Source organism: Branchiostoma lanceolatum, chromosome 1 (assembly GCF_035083965.1).
Source record: "Branchiostoma lanceolatum isolate klBraLanc5 chromosome 1, klBraLanc5.hap2, whole genome shotgun sequence".
In the NCBI taxonomy this organism is placed as follows: domain Eukaryota; kingdom Metazoa; phylum Chordata; class Leptocardii; order Amphioxiformes; family Branchiostomatidae; genus Branchiostoma; species Branchiostoma lanceolatum.
Genome location: NC_089722.1, coordinates 25,187,323 through 25,211,693, shown reverse-complemented (window position 1 = coordinate 25,211,693; position 24,371 = coordinate 25,187,323). Strand labels below are relative to the sequence as shown.

Here is a 24,371-nt window from a genome sequence, read left to right as displayed (position 1 = left end):
CACTCGCTATGGGTGGCAATTTTCGTTACATCCTGCACTAGTATGCATGCAACAGTCCATCAATCCAGGTTACAGGTGGATTTCTTGAGCACGACATGCGTGCTAACTCCTCGTTTCAGGTAACGTTAGATGTTACCCAAATATAACTCATTATCAGGGTGTAGGAGTTGTCGGTGCAATTAAGTTGGTTGCCCAGTAGTATCGTTACATCAACTCAGTTCATTTAGAAGAGTGATGGATGTCACCCGGAACGTCCGGAAATAAATCTCCGAATTCTTATCCAGTTGTAGAGTCTGAATACTCTTTATATCATCAACTCATTGATTTATCCGTGGGTGGTTGTCAATGAGAACGTCATCTCGAAGCAATCTCCAGTTTCTACCAGACTGTCGGCAAGTTGACGCTGGAAAAATAATAGAAATTGGGCGGAGGAGATTGGCCATGGAGAGCCTAATACCGTTTGCAACCAACGGACCAATATGTATTAAACATACTAAATTCAATGACCGACCAAGTCCTCTGGTAAAACATGCCCCCTATTATGGCCAATTTCTACGATTTTCCAGTCCACCCGAAGAGGCCTGGTAGAGACTTCAAGTGCCCGAAGGACCTAACGAACTACTAGGTATACTCTGAAGCCAACGGTCTTTTTTAGAGGACATTGACCTTGCGGTTTAGATAAAGTCGTGACTCTTTCCAAGGTCGTGTATCCAGCGCGCGACCTTGGAGAAGTCACGATCAAGTTGAAGTTCTCCAGAAAGGTCGTTGAAAGGTCAAAGTCCCCAGCGAAGGGAGGGAGGACCAGATGGGAACATTAGCAGCGATAGAAATGAAGATCTAAGATTTACATACAATTGCTCCGACGGACAGATAACGAAACTGTTATTGCAAGGGATTCTTGGAGATCTAAAGCTGTCGTTGACTTTTTACAGCGGTGGATACTGGGTTGTTCAAGGAAATCTATGACCCAAGTGGGCATAGTGTAAGGCAAAAAAGACACATCTAAGATCATATATCGGCTGCGGTAAAGTTGCGCCATTGGAGGTTTTTCAAAGTTGATATTTTCTGCCTCAGGTGCGCTAGGTGTTTCCAAAACATACGCTGAAACGGGGTGGTTGAAATGCGTTGATAGGGTTGAAAGAAGCGGAATGATATTGTCGTTTGTGATAGATGTAATATTTAACACCTGTCCCGTTCAGCATTTCAAAGGAACAACCCTTCTTTCGCCTTTTCTTCACTCATCATGGTGTCTTACGTTTAGGTAAGGGTGCCAATATTTCCACCAACGGGGTGGCAACACTATCTGGAACAGCTTACAACCTGGACATATCTATTTGCGCAAGGAATTTTTTGATTGGCTTGCAGCCAATGACGTCACCCCCCTCACACCTGCCAGCGTCCCGAGTCGCGGGGGATTTTCCCGTCCTGATTGCGACACGCAGGGTAACAACTGGAACCATTTTACTTCAGGGGTCGCATTCAGTTTGATGGATACATTAATGTAGCTGATCAATTCTTATAAGGCGTCCTTCACATCTGAAAAGATACAACGTCGTATCGCAACATACATACCTATAATCTATAGTATATATGTCAAGCGGCGACTCAAGCCCTTTGTCTATATAGTAACGTTATCAGGTCAGTGCAGATGGACTTTGGAACAAAAAGCGAAGAACGGTTTGCAAGTGATCGTATTCAAAAGCCCCATGTAATGTTCTGCTCATAGTATCATACGTTATTATCGATCTCTATAATATCTTCCCTTGGAGTTGGAAGTCGTTCATGAAGTTTCATCATGATACTATATGACGTCATGTCCAACAATAGTACCGCCATGGTATTGCACAACCGACAGTAACACAGCTATTGTATATATATGCAAGGGGCCAGGATCTTAGTATGCTAGTAAGCAAGGAGGTTTGACAGCGTAGAAAACCATTTGTGGTAAGGTGCGGAAAATCCAGCAAAACTGAGAGTTTCAAAATACGTCACTTCTGATCAGGTATGTTTATATACTAAATCCGCTTCTCTTTGTGTAGCTGACGTCATATGTGTGAAGGCATTTGCGCATGTATGATTTAGGGGATAAAAGGCTACAGTCTGTAACCTTTTTGCAAACTCTAATTTCTAACACATAACCCGCGTCATGTTGTCTTACCTTGGTCTTACCCTGAGCCTTTTTTTGTAGTTCCTAACTTCTTACGCTTATATCTTTTTAAACAGTTTGGTACTATGTGAATGGATCCACCGAACTGATTTAATAAGCTAAAGCTGTCAAATCTAATGTCAGGATTTCACTCAGTAAACAATCAGATCGTACCAACTGCAGAGAATACACTAGTACTGTCACTAGACACACTAAACCAGTGGGAATAAAGCTCTCCGGGGCCGTCCTCCTGTATGGTTTACTGTGAACGTTTCCTATTAGACTCCAAGCAAAGGTTTTGATCGGGGGACTAGGAGTGTCCTGGATTTTAAACGCTGGCCTACCTTCACGAAAGGGAAACCTCTGCTTGGAGACTAAACGGACCTTTGTACGTGCTATACTGTGAACGGTTCCCTGTACGTGGTTAACTGTGAACGGTCCCCTGTATGTCGTGACAAAGGGCTCTACTAAAGAATGATGAATACGGTGCATGGACGTAGGTAGTGAAACCCGATACGCGAGATGGTCCTTGCCGAAAAGGTTAACAATCACTCATGTTGATTGACAATGGACTTGCCTCAGGGTGTGACCTTTTGTCGCCACTTCGCGGCTGACAGCCGCCTCCGCTGTTTTGAAACTCGATATGACTTAGTTACGTGAGTGTTGTCCCTGACCATGGTTTGAGTCACTGTGAATGTGTGTGATCGAACTTTTGATATCTCTACTGACTCCGTAGTACTTAACATTAACAGTAATAATAGTATTGTAGGAATATAGAGCCATTCCTTTACTGCCATGCGTACTGCACTATTAAACGTTAGTCTTTTTGTATAAATGTTTCAAGGCGTCAAGTAAAAAGTGACCCAGTAAATGCGACATTGTGAAAATGGAAAAATTAAGAACTCACGATGTGGTGCCCAAAAATAGACAGAGATTCCACTCTTATTTCTAGTGACGTCATTGCCTACGTAAACGGCGGGAGCTCACGCAAGCAAACTTGTCAAAATGCTAACCAGATTCAAGCAAAACTAATCAAAATTTCCTTTCATCTTTGATTAACACGTCTGAAACTCCACACGACACACCAGTCCGTATTTTCATCAAAGTCTAGACCACTGCCTAGTTTCCGTAATAATATTCAGACTGACGTTAGGACGGAGGATCGTAACGCCTTCTCGTTTCTGATATTAAACACTATCGGCCCTCTATCGCATCAAAGAGTTGTATGACTGCAAGGAGGTTTTACCACTTGATAACACGTCCTTGATGCTAGCAATAAGGTTTTATCTAGATAAAACCACCTTGATGCTAGCGAAAACGGGGCTATCAGAAATCGTTACAATCTGCCTTTTACCGTCTTCTTGGAAATTTCATTTCAGTAAAAATGGAAATAAAGGGCGTACAATAATGGAACTTTTTGTTTTCCTGCAGAAACTTTGCTGCTGCATCGCTGTAAGTCGTCAACGATTTCACTATCAGTTGTAGTCAAAGCAGACGTGAAGCGGGATATGGCAGGCGACGGCCCAAGCCCACAGGCGGCATCCGCAGGCAACAAGGCCGACTACGCCCAGACTTCCCTCGCGACCTTTCACGACTTCTGGAGAGACGCCCTTCTCACTGACGTAAATATTTGCGTAGACGACGGGGTCTTGCCTTGCCACCGGCTTGTTCTGGCGAAGAATCCCGTCTTCAGGGCCATGTTCTTGACTGAAATGTCAGAATTTGGAAAGGACGAAATACGGCTGTCAGGAGTCGGCATTGCAGAACTAAGAAAACTTGTTGGATATCTGTACACAGGGGAGGTGGAAATAGATGGCGAGCGGGTACAAGACTTGCTATTGGCGGCAAACATGTGGCAATTCTCTGCCGTCCAGGCCGCATGTGAGACGTATCTAGACAGTCACTTGGATACATGTAACTGCATTGGTGTTATGGTCCTAGCAAAATTGGTCTGCTGCCCCACACTGCTAGATAGAGCCAGAAATATGGTGATCTCACTGTTCTCTTCCGCAAAGGAGGACCCAAATTTCTTGGATCTGGGAGAGAATGAAGTCAAAGAAATACTAGACGGTGAGGAACTGGTGATCAAAAGTGAAGAAGATACTCTGACCGCTGTCTTGAAATGGGTGAACCATAACCCACAACAGCGCCTCCACAGTTTCCCAGGAGTACTGCAGTGCGTGCGACTGACACATTTGAGGTTGTCCGCCTTGAAGAGGCTTGCAAAACATCCACTTGTCCTGGAGGCAAACGAATGCTTGGAGATGATCACAAACAGTCAAGTCTACTTGCAGGAAAGAAAGTGCGACCAACAGAAGAAAAGTCGTCGCTGTGCTACACATGAAATTGCTGTCCTTTTCTGTCAGCAGGACCATGGGCAGTAGGCCTCAGCTCCGCGGACTCAAAACAATAGCGAGTTTGTCTTCTCCGCTGAGCAGTTGCGTAAGACATCCTACCCCATAGTTATGCAAATACTCCCGACGGCCCCCCGTCGTCCAATGTGAGACAGCCGCTCGGAGGAGCTAACTTCAAAATATCTAAGGGTACGAAATCAGCACTCCTGGTCTCCGTTACCAGAAGGGGTGTCTTCGATCTTTCGGGGGCCAATCCGGACCTATTACTGTCCATTGCAGTCCCCATTTTGCAACGTAACAAAGTAACAGGATGCTCACAAAAGATGTGTTACACTGAAGATACGTCATAGTCGTTTTAATGGAAGGTTTAGCACGTTTATCGTCTGATTTTAGCTGGTAAATCTGGCTAGAAGTACGATATCTAGTGAGTACGTAAGAAGTAAATAGGAACGCATGTACAATGCTGGTAGACAAATATATGATGAAGAAGATATCTATGTTCACAATCCTGGCATTTCCAACGCTTATCATAATGATAGCTTAGTTAATAGCGGTGCCGAAACCCCTTGCGTGCATGGCACCGGCCCGGTCCAATCTGCCGGCCACGATGTCATTGTTCCGTGAACAGCGGTGCCGTGCATACTGCCGGTAACGGTCATGTCGGGAAAAGAAGGATTTTTGGGCGTTACAAAATGCCTCGTATCGTCCTTAGTCATCGGTTTTTTATCAACTAGGTGTTTTCCATGGGTAAATAGGACACCAAACATGAGAATCACCACCAAGCCAAGTGTCTGAGTCGAAGGAATTAGCAGAAAATTAGGTTGTTTGAAATGAGGTTTCGTACCTATCGCTCATTCCTCGCTCCGCTCGGAATTCGCTCTTGGCGCCTGCGGCGCCACGGGGCGCGCCCTTCGGGCGCGCTTCGGGGGCGCGCGCTTCCGGCGGAATTCGGGCGAGGGCGGCTTTCGGGTAAGTTCGGGATCCGCGCGCCCTTCGGGCGCGCTTCGGGCGAGGGCGGCTTTCGGGCCTATCAAACTCTTCGGGCCTATCAAACTCTCCTTCCGAGGCCTACAGCCTATGGCAGGACCAGGAGACAGAGAGCTGTGATGTACTGTGTTATGATGAAGAGGATGACAGCTGGAGGAAGGTAACACGCCTGCCCCACAAGCTATCACTGATGTCAGTTGCAGTTGAAGGGGACATTGTTTACCTCACCGGTGGGACTACAGACATTCACAATCCTGAAGGTGGTTTGCAAAGGCGTGCATACACCTACAGTTTCCTCCAGGACACATGGAAGGAGCTTCCAGAGATGCATGTTGGCCGCTATGGTCACATCTCTGCTGTGGAGAAGGGCAAACTTTATGTACTAGGAGGACAACAGAATGACAGTCCTGATAGTGTGGAAATGTACACAGAAGACACAAACACATGGACAATATGCTGTCCGTGCCCCAATGTTCCCCTGAATGTGCAAGCATGTGTATCCCAGGGTAACCTGTACCTTCTGAATCCAACAGACTCAGGTCTGTTTTCTGAAGACGATGGTGAAACCCTAACATTCCAGTGCTACAACCCAACTGCAAATGCATGGCGCACAGTAAAAGATGCAGCAATGCGGGTCAAAGCTGCTGGTGTATATGGTAACCAAATTCTGATTTCAAAAACAGACAACACCAGATCCATGATATATAATCCTGTCAACATGACCACGGAGAAGCGTACTGACCACGGCAGACTATCCCACGTGTACGCCACTGGGGTGTACGGCGGATTGTTCCAGTGGTCTTCGGAGTGCCACGACTACCTGTATAGTTACGACGACAGCGGGGAACATTTCCGAGAGTCCGTCACATATCTGCCAGTTTCTGTGTGGAACCCTGTTACCATAACAGTCGACAAACTGTCATTTGGATGGTTTTGCAAAGATCTTGACCTCTTTGACAGTCAGGAAAGTAATGTCTCTGTGAAAGAAGGAAAATCAGCAGAGACAGTTCAGTGAATGGTACCATTAGCTTAGTTTTGTAGTCATTATGTCCAAGGTTAGTCTTACATACTAGTACATGACTGTTGACTCCATAGATTAGATTAGAGCCTGTAAAGAAATCCCATGTTAAAATCATATGTGACCTGTTCTCTGTATGAAAAGCACAGCAGTTCAAATCCATGATGGAACTTGGCAAAAGCCAAAAGCTAAGCTGCAGAACACTAAGATTGACAGACCTTGATCCCCCACATCTCCAGCCTGGTATTCAAATCTATCATCACAGCTTCCAAGTTTCCACGGAGAAGATGAAAGATACACAGCAGATATATTAGGTTACTAAGTAGTAACACGCTACCAAACCTCATGTCTTTAAAATCTGTCATAACTAGGTGAATATCCCAAAAGGCAGTGAAACACAATATATAGTCCATGTATCCTTCTTTTAGTTTTATGGTTGGACTAAATGAATAAAAGTTTATAAAAATGGAGTTACTGTATGTACAAAGAGGTTTTCATTACATCAATGACTTTCTTGATGCAATTTACTGTACAACATACACAAGCAAGATTGAATTTCATAGAAATCAGGGTTATAAATTTTATGAAATGATTGTACAACTCACAATAATGCATTACTATTAGGAGTATAATTATATACATGGGGAACACTTTCCTCAGACTCCAGTGCACATATGTGAAATACAGTTCCTACTGAAGGAAAAAGAATACTTGTCAAATATGTTAAATCTATCTGTACATAACACATAGTCTCCAATTTGAAACTTCTCTACCAGATAGACCATCAGTGACAAAGGGTAAAATACCATAAGCACCTTATCTTATCGAAGACTGTTTGCTGGAAGCACACTTCACAGTCAGGTGCTAGTTTGGTTTCCAATCCTGTGTTGTGGCATTATAAGTAGCACATGCAGAAAAAAAATCATATTTGCATTCTTCAGACATTGATGAAGCATCTTCAGCCACAGAACTGCAGCTCCCTTTCCAGCAGGCCGGCTGCCAGCCTCCAGCTGCAGCAGTTTTGAGATGGTCCCTAGTTAGGAGTAGACATCTGTTTGGAACTTTCTAGTTTCAGGTCCAGGTCTGGCTCAGGTCAGAAGAATTAGGTCCATCCTGCTAGGGGATATACTCCTCATTGTATGCTAATGAATAAGCACCAGTCCAGTTTCAAAATGTACTTAGGGTGCTGGGTCAACTCTTGCTCTTATTCGGCATTTGTCCCAAGAGAAAATGAATAAACTGTTGAAAAAATAAAAGGGCAAGGACATAACCAAGGTACACCAGTCTTGCTATAGTCTATGTGTTGAATAAACCGATTTCTGAAGAAGCCGTTTGGCACCCAATTCCCTATTGGTTACAGAGTTAGACAGCAGGGAGAAGGTTAAGGTCCAAATCTGGTCCACTGAGGTTTAGTTGTTCTTTCCAGCCCGAAGTGATATTTCAGTCCAGAACCTGGTCCACCCACCCCTAGTTACGAAGTAGGACCCTGTTGGTCTGGTTGTTGAGCCATCTGTTGACCCAGTGATGCTGCTGCCTGCTGCAGCCTCATCCTCTTCCTGGTGTAATGTTGCCAGTGGAGAACCTGCTGGTCATCAATGAACTTTGTACACTGTGAGTTCACCAACTCCTTCCTGAAGGCTTCATACTGCAGCAGTTCTACCATGTGTAAACACTGGGGATATCTGGAAAGAAAATAGAAATATCTAACTATGTTTGTTTGTACATGTATAACCGGTTAAGGCATAACACAAAAGTTTTATACAGTGAGTACAACCTGTGTAAGACCAGACTGATAGGTTTGATCCACTAACATTGGGAAGGACCCCTACTCTTATCAAAAAGTGTGGTGGATTCTCTAGCATGCTGGAGGCAATGCCATCCTCAAACAGGGGACCTCATGATCAACTTTATATCCGAGTGGAGTAAGGAAACTCATGATGTTAAGTTCCTTTCCCACGGGGAACAACAGCAAGACCTGCAAGGGATTTAAACCCAGAACCTCTAGATTCTAGACTCTATTTTCTTACTTACTTCAGGTACTTGGCATATTCAGGCTGCTTCCAGTACAGAAGATACTTCAGGTAGTTGATGAATGTCTGGTCTTTGAAATATCCCCTCTGGGCAAGAACTGCAATAAAGAAAACATTAATTTCTTTAGTGTACTGTGTATGATATGCCCTTTGTATTTTGTATCATAAATATAAGATGGCTGTCTGTGACTTCTACAGTTCAACACTATGAAATAGCAATATCTCTCAAGGTAAAACTCAAACTCAAATCCTTACTAAATGGAGAATTTACTCGTAGTGCTAGTAACAACAGGTAGGATTTCATGGAATACTTAACTCAGCAAGGAATCTGACCAGCAGATATTACAATATGTGTGTAATGTCTAAGCACAAGTATAGCATCAGAGGTATAAACTATGATATGTAAATGTGGCACGCCTGAGAGATATTCGGGAAACTCTCCAAGTTCAACCTAACAACTAAATGAATCAACATGTATCCTGTGTTCACATACAGTTCAGGTAGTTGGGGTTGGCCAGGCACTGAACAAACTCCAGCTCCACCTGGAACCTCAGCTTGGCCTGGTCAGCTGATTCTGCATCAACAATAATCAACACAGGGAAGGGATAATATCATGATTATGAACAATGCCAGGACAAAATAATATAAGACAGAGTTGCCATTAAGTATTTCAGCTGTTGTCTGACAGTAGTGAAAATGTAGAGCTATTGTTGATTGCCACAGCCGTGATGGTGTCGTCTAGTCTATACGGTAGCAAAAAAAAAAATATGGAAAATGTATAATTTTGTCAACAAATTAAACCTGCCCCCCTCCCCAATCAATGCTGAGGTCTTTCAGTTCACAATTTCTTTCAATGATCGCGAAGAATGCACTAACTTTTATACCTTTCACTGATTTCCTAAAAGCAACACATCATATGTTACATTAGTAAAATATGATTTACATCCATTAGTTAGCTGTATTTGGGAGGAAAACTGAAAGAGTTTCTCTCTCACCTTTTCTACTGGAAGCCATGATGGAAACTTCACAAGACCACATATGTCGCATATTATGGCAAAGGAAAAAATATGTTTGTAAAAACGAAAAATACATAATCTTCGATGAAAATTAGTATCATCATTTTAATAGGTGTAATTAGGGTTGAATTAAGTTGATCCATTGAAGCAATAGCTTTTGTGTATATTTTCTTTCTTTTTGATCATGTAGTTTGGTGCTTACTACCTATGTGGTCTTTCCTAAAGAAAAACCAAAATGGCGGCGCCCAGACGACTAGTGCCGATGGCGGTAACTCCGCGGTCTTTCCAGGCCGTGTACGGCGTCGATGTCGATCTGATGGCGACTCTTTCGGAAGAAGAGGTCCGCTGCCTTCTGCCCTGCCTGGTGAGGATGTCACTGTGCGCCGCCATGGACGGCAGCGAGCGCTGGGCGCAGAACAGAAAAACTATCCTGAAGCTCCTCTCTTCACACGAACCAGTGAATTCGATCGTTGCGCTTTTGTCCGTGGACTTCCACGCCTTGGAGCAAGATGCAAGAAAAGAACAAGCAATCAGGTAACCATGGGATTAGCTTTGTAATGTGTCAGCATTCTTATTAGTGTCAAATATAAGTCTTTGAAGTACATACAGCAGTAGTAAGCAAAATGTGTGTAGAAGCGCCATCTTGTGCTTTATTATTGTACTGCAAACTGAAAATTTCCTCTACCTTTTAATCTTTTGTTCAGCATCGTGTCCAAAACCAACGCTGGAACTCTACATGCCTACACGCACACATAAACTAATGCATACACGCACACACACACACACACATACACACACACACACAAACACACACACATACACACACACACACACACACAGACATGTAACATCATACAATGTATGTCTAATCAGTATGTATTTTGATACTTATTTCCAAGGTCCAAGTTGGGAGGCTCCGAGCTGGAGAGCACCCTAACGTCCCAGGCAGGGCTGGCCTTGGAGTTTGAACGCAGCGACGCAGCCAGCCGCCTTCGACTGGTGCTGAGGGAACTGCTCATACTCATGGGGCTGGTAAATCAGCTTTTATCACAATATCGGGAAACTGATATTGTTAGAAGAGAGACACAGACCACGACTGTTTTGATTGCTGGCATACGAATCACTTTATTCAAATTGTTGTTCAAACAGCCGGTCCCGTTTGGAACAAAGACTGACCAACATAGTATTTCCTGATCCCAAACACTGCTTATTGTTACAATATTGTCTTTTTAATGCATAGAGTCTAGATCAGGCTCAGTAAATAGAAACACTTGTTTGGGAGTAATATGAATCTGTAGTTATTTTGCCAAAGTTGGTTACACTTCAAACGCTCATGATCAGTAACATTCATTTATATCATAGCATCTGCATTGTTTTGTACATAAAGGTAAGTCACCAAGAGGCACGTGTGACTCTAAGTCTAAGGAAAGAAAAGTAATTTTTTTGCTTTGAGGGCCTACAAATGTATAAGATGGAAAAAAAGACATTTGACTGAAGTAAATTTCATACATTGCACTATTTCTTATTTTACAGGCGGAGAGCTCAGAAGCAAAGTTCTATGTGCGTCCCTGTGAGCTGTTTGAGAGTCAGTCCCATCTGGAAGAGATAGCAGATGTGTTGTGTGTGGCACAGGCTGGTCAGTAGTTGTTGTTTTTTTTATCAAGAAAAATGAACACAAAATACATGTATACAGTAAAACTGTACAGCAACAAGCTTAAGTGACCACCTCTACATAATGACCACCTGGCCAATTTGACCACTTTTTGGTGTCTCCTTAGATAATTTTTCATATTGACACAGACGACACTAGCATTAAGAATCCTTTCGTTTGTTGACCACCTGTCCACAAACTGTGACAAAGAACAGATTTTATAGGTCCCCTGAATAGTCTTATTGGACAGGTTTGTCTGCAGCATTTTTTTCCAGCATTTGTCATTCTATTACTTAAAAAGTATTGATGGAATTTCGTTGCTCCTCATCAACAGAACTTCTTGTCATGATCTTGTCATCTTGATGTACAAAAGTCCTTGTGCAACTCTTTCATAAATGTCCTTATGTTGGTATTTCAGAACTCCCCACCCTTCTGCCCATCAGCAAGGTAGCAGAGGGGTTACTCAGAGTCAGAAACGGGCTGTGGTTGTTAGGCAGGCTGGTTGCCAATGCACCAGACAGCTTCCATGAAGGTAGGACTTTTCTAGACTCAAGGTGTATCCCTTTTATCTGTATTTCTTACTACATGTCAAAGGCAACATAGTTTATAATATTTATTCATAGAGCTTGCTTCCTCCATTTTCTCCTTCCCTTGTTGTACTTTTTGTAACTTTTTAACTGGCATGTTAGTTAAACTTAAAGTTGAAGTCCTTCCTACACCAGATGGTGCACAGGGTGGCACCCATCTCAATTTCTCTGGGCCCCGCAACTTTGTGCAATCATCTCAGCAAGGGGCTAGGCCACTGGTAGTGATGTGTGTTTAACCGGTATTCTCTTTCCCAAATGCTGAGTGCTAAACAGAGAACTTATATTCCATCTTTGAAAAAATCTTTGGTATGGCTCGGCGTGGGATCGAAATCACAACCTACTGAATGCAAGGCAAACACCCAATCACTTTGCCATTGCATCGATAACATACTTACAAATGAATGAAGTTTTAGAGCATGAAAACCACACTGTTCCTGACCATGAATCGTAGTACATGTACCAAACCTTCTGTGTTGTCCCCAGTGTGCCTTTTCCTGGTGTCTAAGGCCCAGCACCTGGAGGATGACAGCATGGAAGGCAGGCGCAGAACAGCTGTGCTGAGACAGCTGCTGGTCATGCACCCTTCACATGCAGCTACTGTCCGAGGCATGCTGGTGAGCTCCATACAGTCAAGTTTGGCTCCTGAAAAATATGGTAGCCTTTAGTAGAATTTAGATCTTCAAATGTAGTGTTGGCTAGGGTTCATATGCCATTACTGACCAGTAAGCTACCTCTTGTCATATCACAAGCTGGTAAGTGGTGCAAGTAACTGATAGGTTTGAGTTGCCATACACGGAGGCATGGCTTTACATATATTCTTATCCATAGGTATAGAAGGTGCTTTAACATGCTCTTCTAAAATGCTGGGTTAACAGCTTACAGCATGTGTTAAAAAGGACTTCAACCCTTAACAATAATAAAGTAGCTATCTATGATAGGGTGCTTGGCTGGTCATGTCTAAACTAGCATAGTAGTGACTTCCAGTATTGTTCTAATCTTAGGGTTGTGTAGCATATATACCATTCGTAATGAGCCAGCTAATTTTCTTGCTTTCCTAGGTGGAACACTGTGCCCTTCCTGACCTTGCTGTGACCTTGACCCTTGACCACCTCAGCCCGGCCTCCTCGGACGTGTGCAGCGAGATCGTAGCGTTTGTGAGCGGGGTACTGCTGGGGAGTGACAGCAGGGTCAGGGCCTGGCTAGCTGCCTTCCTCAGAAATGCCCAGAAGGTAGGGAAAGAGCCATAGTACTCAAATAAAAAGGCAAAGGTACGTAAAGGTAGGCCTTTTTCAGGGACAGTGGGTTGTTATCCACTACATGTGTCTAGGGCACGGTATTGGAAGGCGGAGCCCATCCCTTTCCTTCTACCCTGCCTTTTACCTCCTCACTGAAGTCAGGTAGGAGTACTGGGTGGAGTAAAGAAAGTTGTGTTAAGTGCCTTTCCCCAGGGCACAGCATCGGTTCCATGACAGGATTTGAAACCTCTGGGTTCTGGGCCAAATGCCCTAACCGTTATACCAACACGGCGCCACTCAAATAGCACCATGTATATTAGTGCTTTGACTCAGACAGTCACTGAGTGAAAGGAAAATTTGGACAACTTTGTCTGTTTCTGCCTCTCACTGCACCTGAAGAAAGTGTAAAGAGCTGATGTGTAGATGAAGTGGTCACAATCCTATGCATATTGGTAAAGAGATCATTATTTACTACCATTGAATTGCCATCACATGACCATCAGTCTCTTGCTCCACAGCACTCCCGAGGTTGGAATGCGTCAGTCGTGCAGAGGCTGCGTAAGACCCTGCTGCAGCAGCTGAAGTCCATCCTCCCCTGCAGGGAGTCAGGAGATGACTGTATCCCCAGCCAGAGGGCCGTCCAGGCCAGCGCTCTGCTCAGGCTCTACTGTGCACTCAAGGGGATAGCTGGGCTGAAGTAGGCTCTACTCACTCTTAGTTTTTTTCCAGTGTATAATCTGTTGATCATGAAATATAGTTGAACATCATTGTGTTCACATTACTTGTAATATGTCCTCAGTGTATGTTTTGTCAGATATCTTTTAATTAAAAGCTCAAGAAAAGTGTTTTGTCCTTATTACATGGTCAAAATCAATTGTGACTGTCAAATCATTCCAAAATTGCTGTATCAGTGCTAAATCTTATGTTACTCTGCCATTATTGAATAGACTTTAAACAAAGCTTATACCTGAGTTATATCAGCTTGTTATGGACAATACATTTTTCTGGGTGTGGAATACAATAGAACAATGCTATTTCCTCAGGCTGAGTGAGGAGGAATCCCAGTGCCTGTTAAACGTGATTACCAGCCCTGTACCACGGGTGCCCGCAGGCGACCGGTTACAGTGCCTGTCTCTCTGTGCACTGCTGGCCTCTCCTCACCTGCTGATGGGCCTGGAGCAGGAAAAACAGGCAGCAGAATGGCTCAAACAACTGGTGAAGGAGACAGCTAGCCTGCCACAGTAGGGAGACTGTTTTTTATCTCCATTGTCTGTTTGTTTGTTTGTTTATTTATTTATTTGTTTGTTTGAAAAGTCGAACATTTATTCTCTCTCCCAAAACTCATACCTGAGTATGGCTATGAAATTTAAACACCAAATTGTTCTGGTCTCCAATTTCTTAGATGAAAGTGACTTTCTTATGTTTATGCAGTATGCTTTATTACTTTTAAGAAGCCTCACTTGAATTCTTCGGGTAGTAGCAAACTACCTGTCAAATAATGATAGAATTATGTTTTGTTGCACGTTTCATCTAATGTACCATTACTGGTGTGCTCTTGCAGAGGCAGTGCCTCCTGTGGAGAGACCTTGCTGCTGGTAGCCCTACACTTCCACAGCAATCAGATAGGGGCCATCACTGACCTGGTGTCCAACACTCTTGGGATGAAAGTATGTGGAAGAGATCTCATTTGCACCCTTCATGTATAAATTCTTCTATGATACTTATTACTTGCAAAAAGAACAAAATGTCTTCAGGACCTTGTCGAAATGTTTTTGTAATCAAAAGCATTGTGGTTGAGTCAGGGTCAAGAAAAGTGCTAAATGTAACCATAATGTTGTATTCTGTCTTTTAAATGTACAATAAATGCATTTTTCAGATCTCCAGCAGAAACTCCCTAGCCAGACTGAAGACAATCTTCACACAGGAAGTGTTCCCAGAACAGGTACAGATGTTCTCCATTTTCCAATAAAAGAAGGCTTTACAGTACATGTATAAGGCAAATTCTGTTCTGTTCTTGACTTTGAGTTTAATCTACATGTTCATTGTACATACTGCAATACCATCAACAATATCAATTAACGTTTCTTGTTAGTTACTATTAGATGTTTTTTAAATTTGTACTTTTTGTTAGCAAGTATGTGAGATCTACCTTTGTGCCTGCACAACTGTGTGGTCCAAGGGCTAGTGAAGCACTGCCCCACATACCCTAAAGGTGTGGGAAGGATGTTACAGTAATGTGTGCATGCCATTTTGTTGCTCTGTTCCCTAGGTGATTACAGCCCATGCTGTGACTGATGTTATTGAGATGTGTGCATGATCTTGTTGTTGCTCTGTTCCCTAGGTGATTACAGCCCATGCTGTGACTGATGTTATTGAAATGTGTGCATGATCTTGTTGTTGCTCTGTTCCCTAGGTGATTACAGCCCATGCTGTGACTGATGTTATTGAAATGTGTGCATGATCTTGTTGTTGCTCTGTTCCCTAGGTGATTACAGCCCATGCTGTGACTGATGTTATTGAAATGTGTGCATGATCTTGTTGTTGCTCTGTTCCCTAGGTGATTACAGCCCATGCTGTGACTGATGTTATTGAAATGTGTGCATGATCTTGTTGTTGCTCTGTTCCCTAGGTGATTACAGCCCATGCTGTGACTGATGTTATTGAGATGTGTGCATGATCTTGTTGTTGCTCTGTTCCCTAGGTGATTACAGCCCATGCTGTGACTGATGTTATTGAAATGTGTGCATGATCTTGTTCTTGCTCTGTTCCCTAGGTGATTACAGCCCATGCTGTGACTGATGTTATTGAAATGTGTGCATGATCTTGTTGTTGCTCTGTTCCCTAGGTGATTACAGCCCATGCTGTGACTGATGTTATTGAGATGTGTGCATGATCTTGTTGTTGCTCTGTTCCCTAGGTGATTACAGCCCATGCTGTGACTGATGTTATTGAAATGTGTGCATGATCTTGTTGTTGCTCTGTTCCCTAGGTGATTACAGCCCATGCTGTGACTGATGTTATTGAAATGTGTGCATGATCTTGTTGTTGCTCTGTTCCCTAGGTGATTACAGCCCATGCTGTGACTGATGTTATTGAAATGTGTGCATGATCTTGTTGTTGCTCTGTTCCCTAGGTGATTACAGCCCATGCTGTGACTGATGTTATTGAAATGTGTGCATGATCTTGTTGTTGCTCTGTCCCCTAGGTGATTACAGCCCATGCTGTGACTGATGTTATTGAGATGTGTGCATGATCTTGTTGTTGCTCTGTCCCCTAGGTGATTACAGCCCATGCTGTGACAGTACCCGTCACCCCCAGTCTGAGTGCCAACAACACGGGGTACCTCCCCATCCACTGTATCCTCCAGCTGCTCCGGACTCGAGCCTTCAGCAAGCACAGCATCAAGATCAAGGTCAGCAACTAATATTTACTGATTGTGCCACATCCAATATAAGTTTGTTATGATTTTGGTATAGTGACCTTGAAAAGGTGAGCTTTGCCAAGGAACACTTTGCTGAAGAAGCATAATAAATAGATAGATGAATAAATAAATAAAGATGTCTTCAGGTTTCTCCTCAAATATAAGTTGTTTTCATGCTCCCTTGTTCTGGTGGAGGGCCAAGACGAGTTAGTAGTTTGATCTGTTTTCTGACATTCAGACCAGAAAGTGATGATGCTCTTTATTAGACTGAAGTTATTTGTCCGTGTTCATCTTTCAATTTTAATTTCAAACACCATATTTGATACATCTTATGTGTTGCCTGCTTTATGCATTGCCTGTACCAATTCCTATACTTATGGTGATACTTCTATACTTTCCATGAAGGACTGGGTTGTCCACCAAGTCTATGAGGCGAGTGCCCCCCTCCACCCCCTCCTCCCCCCTCTCATCGAAACCTACGTCAACACAGTCTTCACCCCTGGTGCCAAGGGGGCGACCAGCGAACCAATCGCATTAGCGCAAATTGATGTCATCTTCCCTGGTGAGGACGCCATGGCAACAGATAAACAGTGGAGCGTTGCCACGAGGCTGCTGATGCTGTACTACCTGCTGCTGTACCGCGATCACTGGCTGCAAAACTGTCGAGCCGGGAGCATGAAGGTTCCGCAGGAGTATCCCAGAATGCTCTACACCAGGCTACCCATCATGCAGCTGTTGCAGGAAGCACACAGGAACCAGCAAGACTACCTAGGTCAGTCAGATATTTACTGAATTATTTTATCAGTTATTAAAGATTAACACATCAATGTTAATCATCTTTTGGAATAGGACAATCTTCACATTGCTCCCTTTAACTTTAAGCATGGTTTTATTACCTTTGGGAAGAGGTTATTACCTTTGATAAGAAGGTTATGTTTTTCACGCCGTTTGTCTGTTTGTGAACAACTTAACTCTAGAAGTTTTGGATGAATCTGTATGATATTTGATATGTGCGTAGGGATTGGAAAAATTCAAAGTATGCCAATCAGGATCGAACTTGATGAGGAACTCTAGTTCATGATTATGTTGTTGTTTTTTAAACAGGCCTGTACCCATCATTGTTACGATTGCTGGTGACCCATTTCCCCCATCTGTGCCTGGTGTCAGCTTGGCTCCAAGCAGATGTAGAGTCCCTGGGTGTCGGACCTCTCCTCAAACTCAAGATGCCGTCACAGGAGCAGCTACGCCAAGGTATTCAGGAGTCACAATGGAATGGTTAACCTTTTCCTAGCTGGGGATTCTCCATGCACCAAAAGTCTTTTTGTTGTATACAATGTAATTGTAGCATAATAGTAAAAGTAAAAAAGCAGGGTTGATGTAATGCAAAGGACTGCTGATTTTCAAAGTGCAAATTCACCCAAAATTCATACAATATGGGACACATATGTTGATCTCTATTTGTTTTCTGTCCCCAGCCTTGTCAGAAGTGTTTGTGAACCCGACCAGGACGATGCTGCTCCTGCAGCAGTTGTCCCAGCTGCAGCCCCTGCAGCAGATGGAGTATGCCGCAGCCCTGGTCAGCACCCTGCCCATGTACCTGCAGCAGCCCGTCCCCAGGAAAGTCTGGCAGCTGGTGTGCCAAGTCTGGGAAAGTCTCAACACTATCATGCCCAGAAGGTAACTGATAGTACACTAAAGCTTGTTATAGCTTATGAGGACTCAATTATTCATGTACACATGTAGCGTACATGTAAGTTTAAGTCAACATGGGGTATAGGACGGTGTCCATTTAGCCTTTTGGCAATGCACGCAGCTGTGCAAGGACTACAGCATGCATAGAAACTAGACAAACGACAGTGTAAATGCAGAAATGTTTTAGGGGATTTGATTTTGCGATAGGGAGAAAATGGAGTGTTCGCTGTGGTTTTGAGTTCGCATTGAAACAATAGTAGCACTACAGTCACACATTGGAATGGCTTTTCGCGGTGGTATTAAGTTTGCGATAAAAAGTTCACCATGAAAACTATGAACATAAAACCACTGCAAACATTTCTGCATTTACAGTATATAGATTTCTATTGTTTCCTGAAATACAGACTGGTACATGTATTTTTTTTCTTTATGAAATGCAGATCTTGAATGATTGTGTCCTGTATGTTGAGAAGTCTTTTCAGCACAAGGTGCAATCTAAGCTTTTTTCATACACCATGATCATATATGCTTCGAAGTTACAGTCTCAAATTTCTTTTTCCTCATCAGACTACGAACATTGACAGTCAATGCCATGCAGATAAGACAGATGGGGATGCCAGCCAGAGCGCTGACTCATGATGACATAGCTGAAGACCCTCTGGCTGTTCTAAGATGTGAGCCAAGTGTCTTCAGGTAACATGGCCACTCCATTACAATATATTTGTTTCTGTAGTAACTTTTAGTCGCATTTATGAATAAATGAAGACCTTTATTGTACATTTTTGCCCCACTGGGCTAAGCATAGGTCACATGTTAACAATCATATACATATAAATGTACATAAAAACGTCTAGTATACTCTGGTGCATTCGGCTTCCTCTCGCTTCTTGGTGATTGTATAAATGTAGGAGGCTGTATGATTAGTTAAGGGTTGGTATATCGAAGGCTGTAAGGAATATGAATATCTCTTTACTATTTATCTGAAGTGGGGAAATTTACTTAACACATAACTGAAAAGTATGCTTTTTTTGCTATCATTCTTAGTATGCACAGTTTTATAGATGGATTTTTGACATTTCCTTTTCTGCAGGTGCCCTCCACTAGTGGGGATCTTGCTCCAGGTGCTGCATGCCTACCTGTCCATGTCAGGGTCCTACCTGGATGCACACCTGGCGTCCACAGCGCAGGTGCAGAGGGAGAAGGGTACAGGTGGTACAGGTGAGACGGAGCGTGAGGAACTGAAGTCAGCCCTGCTCATGGCCCAGGACAGTGCTGTGGTACAGATACTACTGGACATGTGTGTAGCAGACAAGGACAAGGTGAGGAGAACAGAATCATGAATAACCCAGGGGGCAATAGCTCAATGGTGGAGTGTTCGCTTTGAATCCGGGAAGTCGCAGGTTCAATACCATATGCATACCAAAGAGTTAAATAATGATGCATACTGCTTTTTCTGCTTAGCACTCAGCACTTATGAGAAAGAGTATGGGAGTGTGGGACACAACACTACTAGCCCCCTACTGTAATGATTGTACAAATGGAGAAATGGAGATTGGCAGCACCACCCCTATCTTTGCTTCCTTTGAACGTTTCTGTAGGACCATGGCTGGAGCCTGGGTGAGCTGTGTGAGGTCAAACTGAGTAGCTCCAAATTCCTAGTCCATAACGACTAGACTTGGCTTGAGACGAGTTTCTTTAAATAAATGTATAGTACATCTATCCCATCTAACTTGATTCTGAGGAAGTATGCAGTAATCTTTGTTTCCTTCTCACATTTCTGTGACATTAGGACCATGGCTGGAGCCTGGGTGAGCTGCGTGAGATCAGGTGTCTGGTCTGTAGTCTGCTGCACCAGATGTTCATCTCCAACCCCAACCTCACTAAACTCACACACTTCCAGGTAGGAGGACTTAAGTTTTTACATGAGCTTTACATAATGAACAATGAATTTCTAACTTTTGCAATGGGCCCATTATCAGACAGTATTGTATTATTACCCGAGAAGGTTATGCAGAGGGTAGCGTTTGTGTGTGTGTGTGTACATTTGTAACGTACAGCATAACTCGAGAAGGCTTGGATGGATTGTCTTGATATTTGGTAGGTGGGTAGGTCTTGATGAGACTTGGAAATGATTAGATTTTGGGTCCCCTACCGGCTTGATACGGTACTGCAGCGGAACTTCCTTGCATAATTAATGAGAAAATACTAGAACTCAAGATGGGCTTGATGGATGTTCATGATTTTTGGTATATAGATAGCTTAGGTGATACTTTGTATGATTGGACGATAATCATGCAAATCAGATTCTAATTTGCATAATTAATGAGACAATTTAAAAAAACGCTGTGTTCCATGATCTGACTATTCAAATATGTGACATTTGTAACTGAGGAAGAGAGGAATGTTGATAGATAGAAAATATGCAATTGTAGGCCTAATTTGCATAATTAATGAGAAACTACTAGAATTCCATACAGGTAAATGATGGCAATTTCATACTTGTGGCATTTGGAAGTTATGTGAATGTGAACATCGTTGAATCAAATTATGCTAATAAGGACCTTATTTGCATAATTGATTATATATATATATTTTTTTTTTTTTTAATTTTTTTTTTTTTTCAAACTTTATTAACATTTGCATAACATTACATTCACATAACAATCACATAACATTATAATACATAAAAGTAATTGCGATCAGGTAGTATCGCCTTACGGGGCTATTTCTGTACTATTATTTACCCTGTTCTTAAAAAGTGCAAAGTTTGGTTTTATGTTTTTTACATAACATAGGTATATACAGTATTTTGCCAAGAGAATATAATATAAAAGTGTGGCACTGGCCGTAATTGATTATATATGGTCGCATAACCTTTTTTAAGCTCATACTTTGGACGACTTCTGTTATTTGGGTGAAGACGATCAACTGGTATGATTTATAATTGATGATAAACACTCCTTATATGTCAGTCATAAAGGTTAAAATCATTTGGCGAAGGTATGAGGTCGTGGAACTCTAGTTGCCTCTGTGAAAATGAAGGTAATCTTTTCGGTCTGTGTGTTTGTGTCGGCACATGTCTGTAGTTATTTGAATATTGTAGAGTGACACTCACTGACAGCTTGTGAGGTGCAAGATGGTGTAACCGGAGGCTGGCAAGACAGGTAGGTTGACTTGGTCCTGAAAGTTTGTCCCACAGGCTGACAAAAAAATGCTCAGACAGAACAACTTGGACACAATTAGCTAGAAATTAACTATAATGAATAGAACAAGAAGTTCACAAAAGCTTTAAGTATTTCATGGGAGTATGAGATCCTTGATTTCCTGTTGAGTTCCTGTATTGTTTTGTTTATCCAGGGCTACCCCACCGAGCTGTTACCAGTGACAGTGGCGGGGGTGCCGTCCATGCACATCTGTATGGACTTCATCCCAGAGCTGCTGTCTCAACCTCAGCTGGAGAAACAGGTGAGAAATGATCATGACAACATTTAATTTTGAACCTTTATTTATACTGTATACCAGTACATGTAGCTCCAGCAAACTACATGTACTACTGGTACGTACATCGTGTTCCCACCAGAAAATGCACCGCGTTGTACTGTTTATGGGTTAGTTTATTTTGTTCATGTAACAGCCGAGAAGGTAGGCATAAATTCAATTTTGTGAAAAGAAAAAAAAGCATGGCAACATTTTGAATCTTTACTTATACTGTTTACCAGTAGCTTCAGCAAACTACTACAGCTGTCAAGTTGACGGATCAAAAGAAACATTGAGTCTCTAACCTGAGCTATATTGTGATAGTACCTGTTCTTAGTACACTATTACAACATCAACAAAAATTGTAAAATGATTTCTGTATCATTAAAGCAACATTCTGACCACTGTCACCACCATAAGCTTTAAAGTTCTATAAGTCCATTTAAAAGTGTCATTCTATTTCTCTGTGGTTTCTGATGCCGTTTACTTGTTGTGTGTACAGATATTTGGCATCCAGCTGACCTCCCACCTCGCCCACCAGTTTGCGCTGCCCCGTATGCTCAGCTTGGCACGACTGGCTGTCAACGTCTCCTCAACACTCATGACAGGTACTGTTCATTAGGTAACTTGTTGTCATGGTATCGTCTAAAAGGGGAGTTCTCTATGTATAGCAAGGACTTATGCTAGCCCGTATTGTATTAGTAATTAGGATGTTAAGTTTTATTCTATACCTCTATTTTGTACTATGTTTAATAGTTGTTGCCAAACATTGTATCGTGTACAATTGTCGTGCAATAAAGTTCTTCTTCTGTATAGCAAACAAGGGTGCTATTGTGCTTTTGTCAAGAACTTTTTATGTATTTAAATTGCTTACAGAAAACAATTAGAGTGCCCTTCAGAGTTGACCTGACCTCATTAGCACCTCCATCTTAGATGTTTAGTATCTTTTCGTACTGTTTAACCTTCTCCTGTTAACCTTCTCCCCTCTGCCTAACTCTGTAACCAATAGGGAATTGGGTGCCAAAAGGCTCCTTCAGTATGCTAAAGATTAATGATCATCTTTTGATACCCAATGCATGTGTATTGGTTGCAGGGTTAGGCAGCAGGGAGAAGCGTTGTGTTTACTAGTATTGGTTCTATTGTTTTCTCCCTGTACAGTTCTCCCCAGTGATTCCCGTCAGAAGTTCTGTCTGGCCACGTTACCTGCCCTGGTGCGGATCTGTCGTGCCTTCCCTCCCCTGACCCAGGACGTGGTGTCCATGCTGCTGCAACTGGCACAGATCACAGCCTCATCCAATCCTGGGAGCACCTCTCCACAGTCTGTGGGTGAGTAGCAGACACATGCATGTGTATGTGTGTGTGTGTGTGTGTGTGTATGTGTGTGTGTGTGTGTGTGTGTGTGTGTGTGTGTGTGTGTGTGAGTACTGTATGTGTGTGTGCGTTTTAGTGTGTGAGTGTGTGTGTGTGTGTGTGTGTGTGTACATTTGTGTGTGTGTGTGTGAGTGTACATGTGTCTGTGCGTGTGTGTTAGTGTATGTTTTAGTGTATGTGTATGTTTTAGTGTATGTTTTAGTGTATGTGTATGTTTCTGTAACAGTGAGCTAGTATTTGCCTGTGTTTTTGGGTGTGTGTGTGCATGTGTGAGTGTTTTTTTTTTTAATTTGAATGCAAGCACCTCTAAAATAGAATAGAATTAACATCGTCAAAATTAAAGTCCACAAACTAGTATCTGTGACAACTGCAGAACTTTCATTGTTTGTCTTCAACGCAGCACATACTCTACTGTTACAAAAAACAAAGACAAAAGCTATGAATGAGCAGAAAATCTGTGTCAGACACTGTACTATTGTTCTCTTTTGTCTCCACACAGACGATACATCATGGGAACAGCTGGAGAGAGGGCAGAGAGTGGGCCAAGTTCAACATGCTCCCCTGGATACAGCCATACACTGTGCTGTCACACAGCTTATTGCTGTTAATATATAAAGCTCAGGGGCTCTATAACCACCTGTACAGTATAGTGAATAGTCTCTCTGTAAAGTTATAAGAAGGATAAAAGTATATGTCTAATCTGAGGAAGTTGTACAAAATTTTGTATCTTCGTAACACATGAAGCAAAGTAATAAAAGTTGACTTGCATTCCATGGGCTTCTTAGGGTTATTCTCAAGTTTTTTTTACAAACTGAGGTTCTTCCCATTGTTAAAAAAAAACAATTGCTTACTCCGTTAGTGTTCTAATTTGAAAAGTGGTGTTCAAAACTACAGAATATGTGCGGTCTAACTAACCAACAAGTGACTTGGTTTTATGACTTGATTTTATTTTCAAGACAAGAGGAAATGTGGACTCCAGCAATAGTTAATGTCCTTGAACTTTCCATTGAACTCAAAATCGTAACACACTGAAAGGAGCTGTTTTGTTTTGTTTTGTTTCTACCCAACACCAATATCTCAGATTCACAATGTCAGCAGTAGAAAAACCTGTATCAACATTAAATCTGTACCTGCACAACACAAAAATCCAACCTACAGTGAACATGTACTGTTGCTTTGATAAGGTAACTGTATAGAGTCACAATTTTGGACACTGAACAGGATTATTTTCTAAGAGGAGATAAAGAGACCATCTACATCAGAGCCCATCGACCATTCCTCAACAGACCATCCCTCAACAGAGACGATGTCGATACCGCCTGCTGGGCACCTTTGACCTGTTGCTGATGTCACACTTCCATTCAAGTCACATGACATAGGCTTAAG

General features: G+C 42.5%; 2 protein-coding genes across 2 annotated transcripts; one reads left to right on the top strand and one right to left on the bottom strand.

Annotated features, from left to right (window-relative positions):
- Window positions 1–6,921: 6,921 nt before the first annotated feature.
- Window positions 6,922–9,601, bottom strand: LOC136444178 (mediator of RNA polymerase II transcription subunit 31-B-like). The gene is made up of 4 exons (XM_066441654.1): window positions 9,531–9,601; window positions 9,029–9,109; window positions 8,537–8,633; window positions 6,922–8,187 (listed from the first exon to the last, which is right to left on the bottom strand). The coding sequence occupies exons 1-4, from the start codon at window positions 9,580–9,582 to the stop codon at window positions 7,977–7,979; spliced, it is 441 nt and encodes a 146-aa protein (XP_066297751.1). The 5' UTR covers window positions 9,583–9,601; the 3' UTR covers window positions 6,922–7,976.
- Window positions 9,602–9,765: 164 nt separating this feature from the next.
- Window positions 9,766–23,756, top strand: LOC136444141 (integrator complex subunit 2-like). The gene is made up of 21 exons (XM_066441637.1): window positions 9,766–10,085; window positions 10,451–10,583; window positions 11,085–11,187; window positions 11,621–11,734; window positions 12,273–12,403; window positions 12,848–13,018; window positions 13,543–13,721; window positions 14,068–14,265; window positions 14,586–14,691; window positions 14,901–14,966; window positions 16,302–16,436; window positions 16,851–17,217; window positions 17,550–17,696; window positions 17,921–18,122; window positions 18,705–18,830; window positions 19,228–19,456; window positions 19,927–20,037; window positions 21,495–21,602; window positions 22,117–22,222; window positions 22,773–22,940; window positions 23,485–23,756. Exons 1-21 carry the CDS (start codon window positions 9,787–9,789, stop codon window positions 23,598–23,600), a joined length of 3,315 nt encoding a protein of 1,104 aa, XP_066297734.1. The 5' UTR covers window positions 9,766–9,786; the 3' UTR covers window positions 23,601–23,756.
- Window positions 23,757–24,371: the final 615 nt, after the last annotated feature.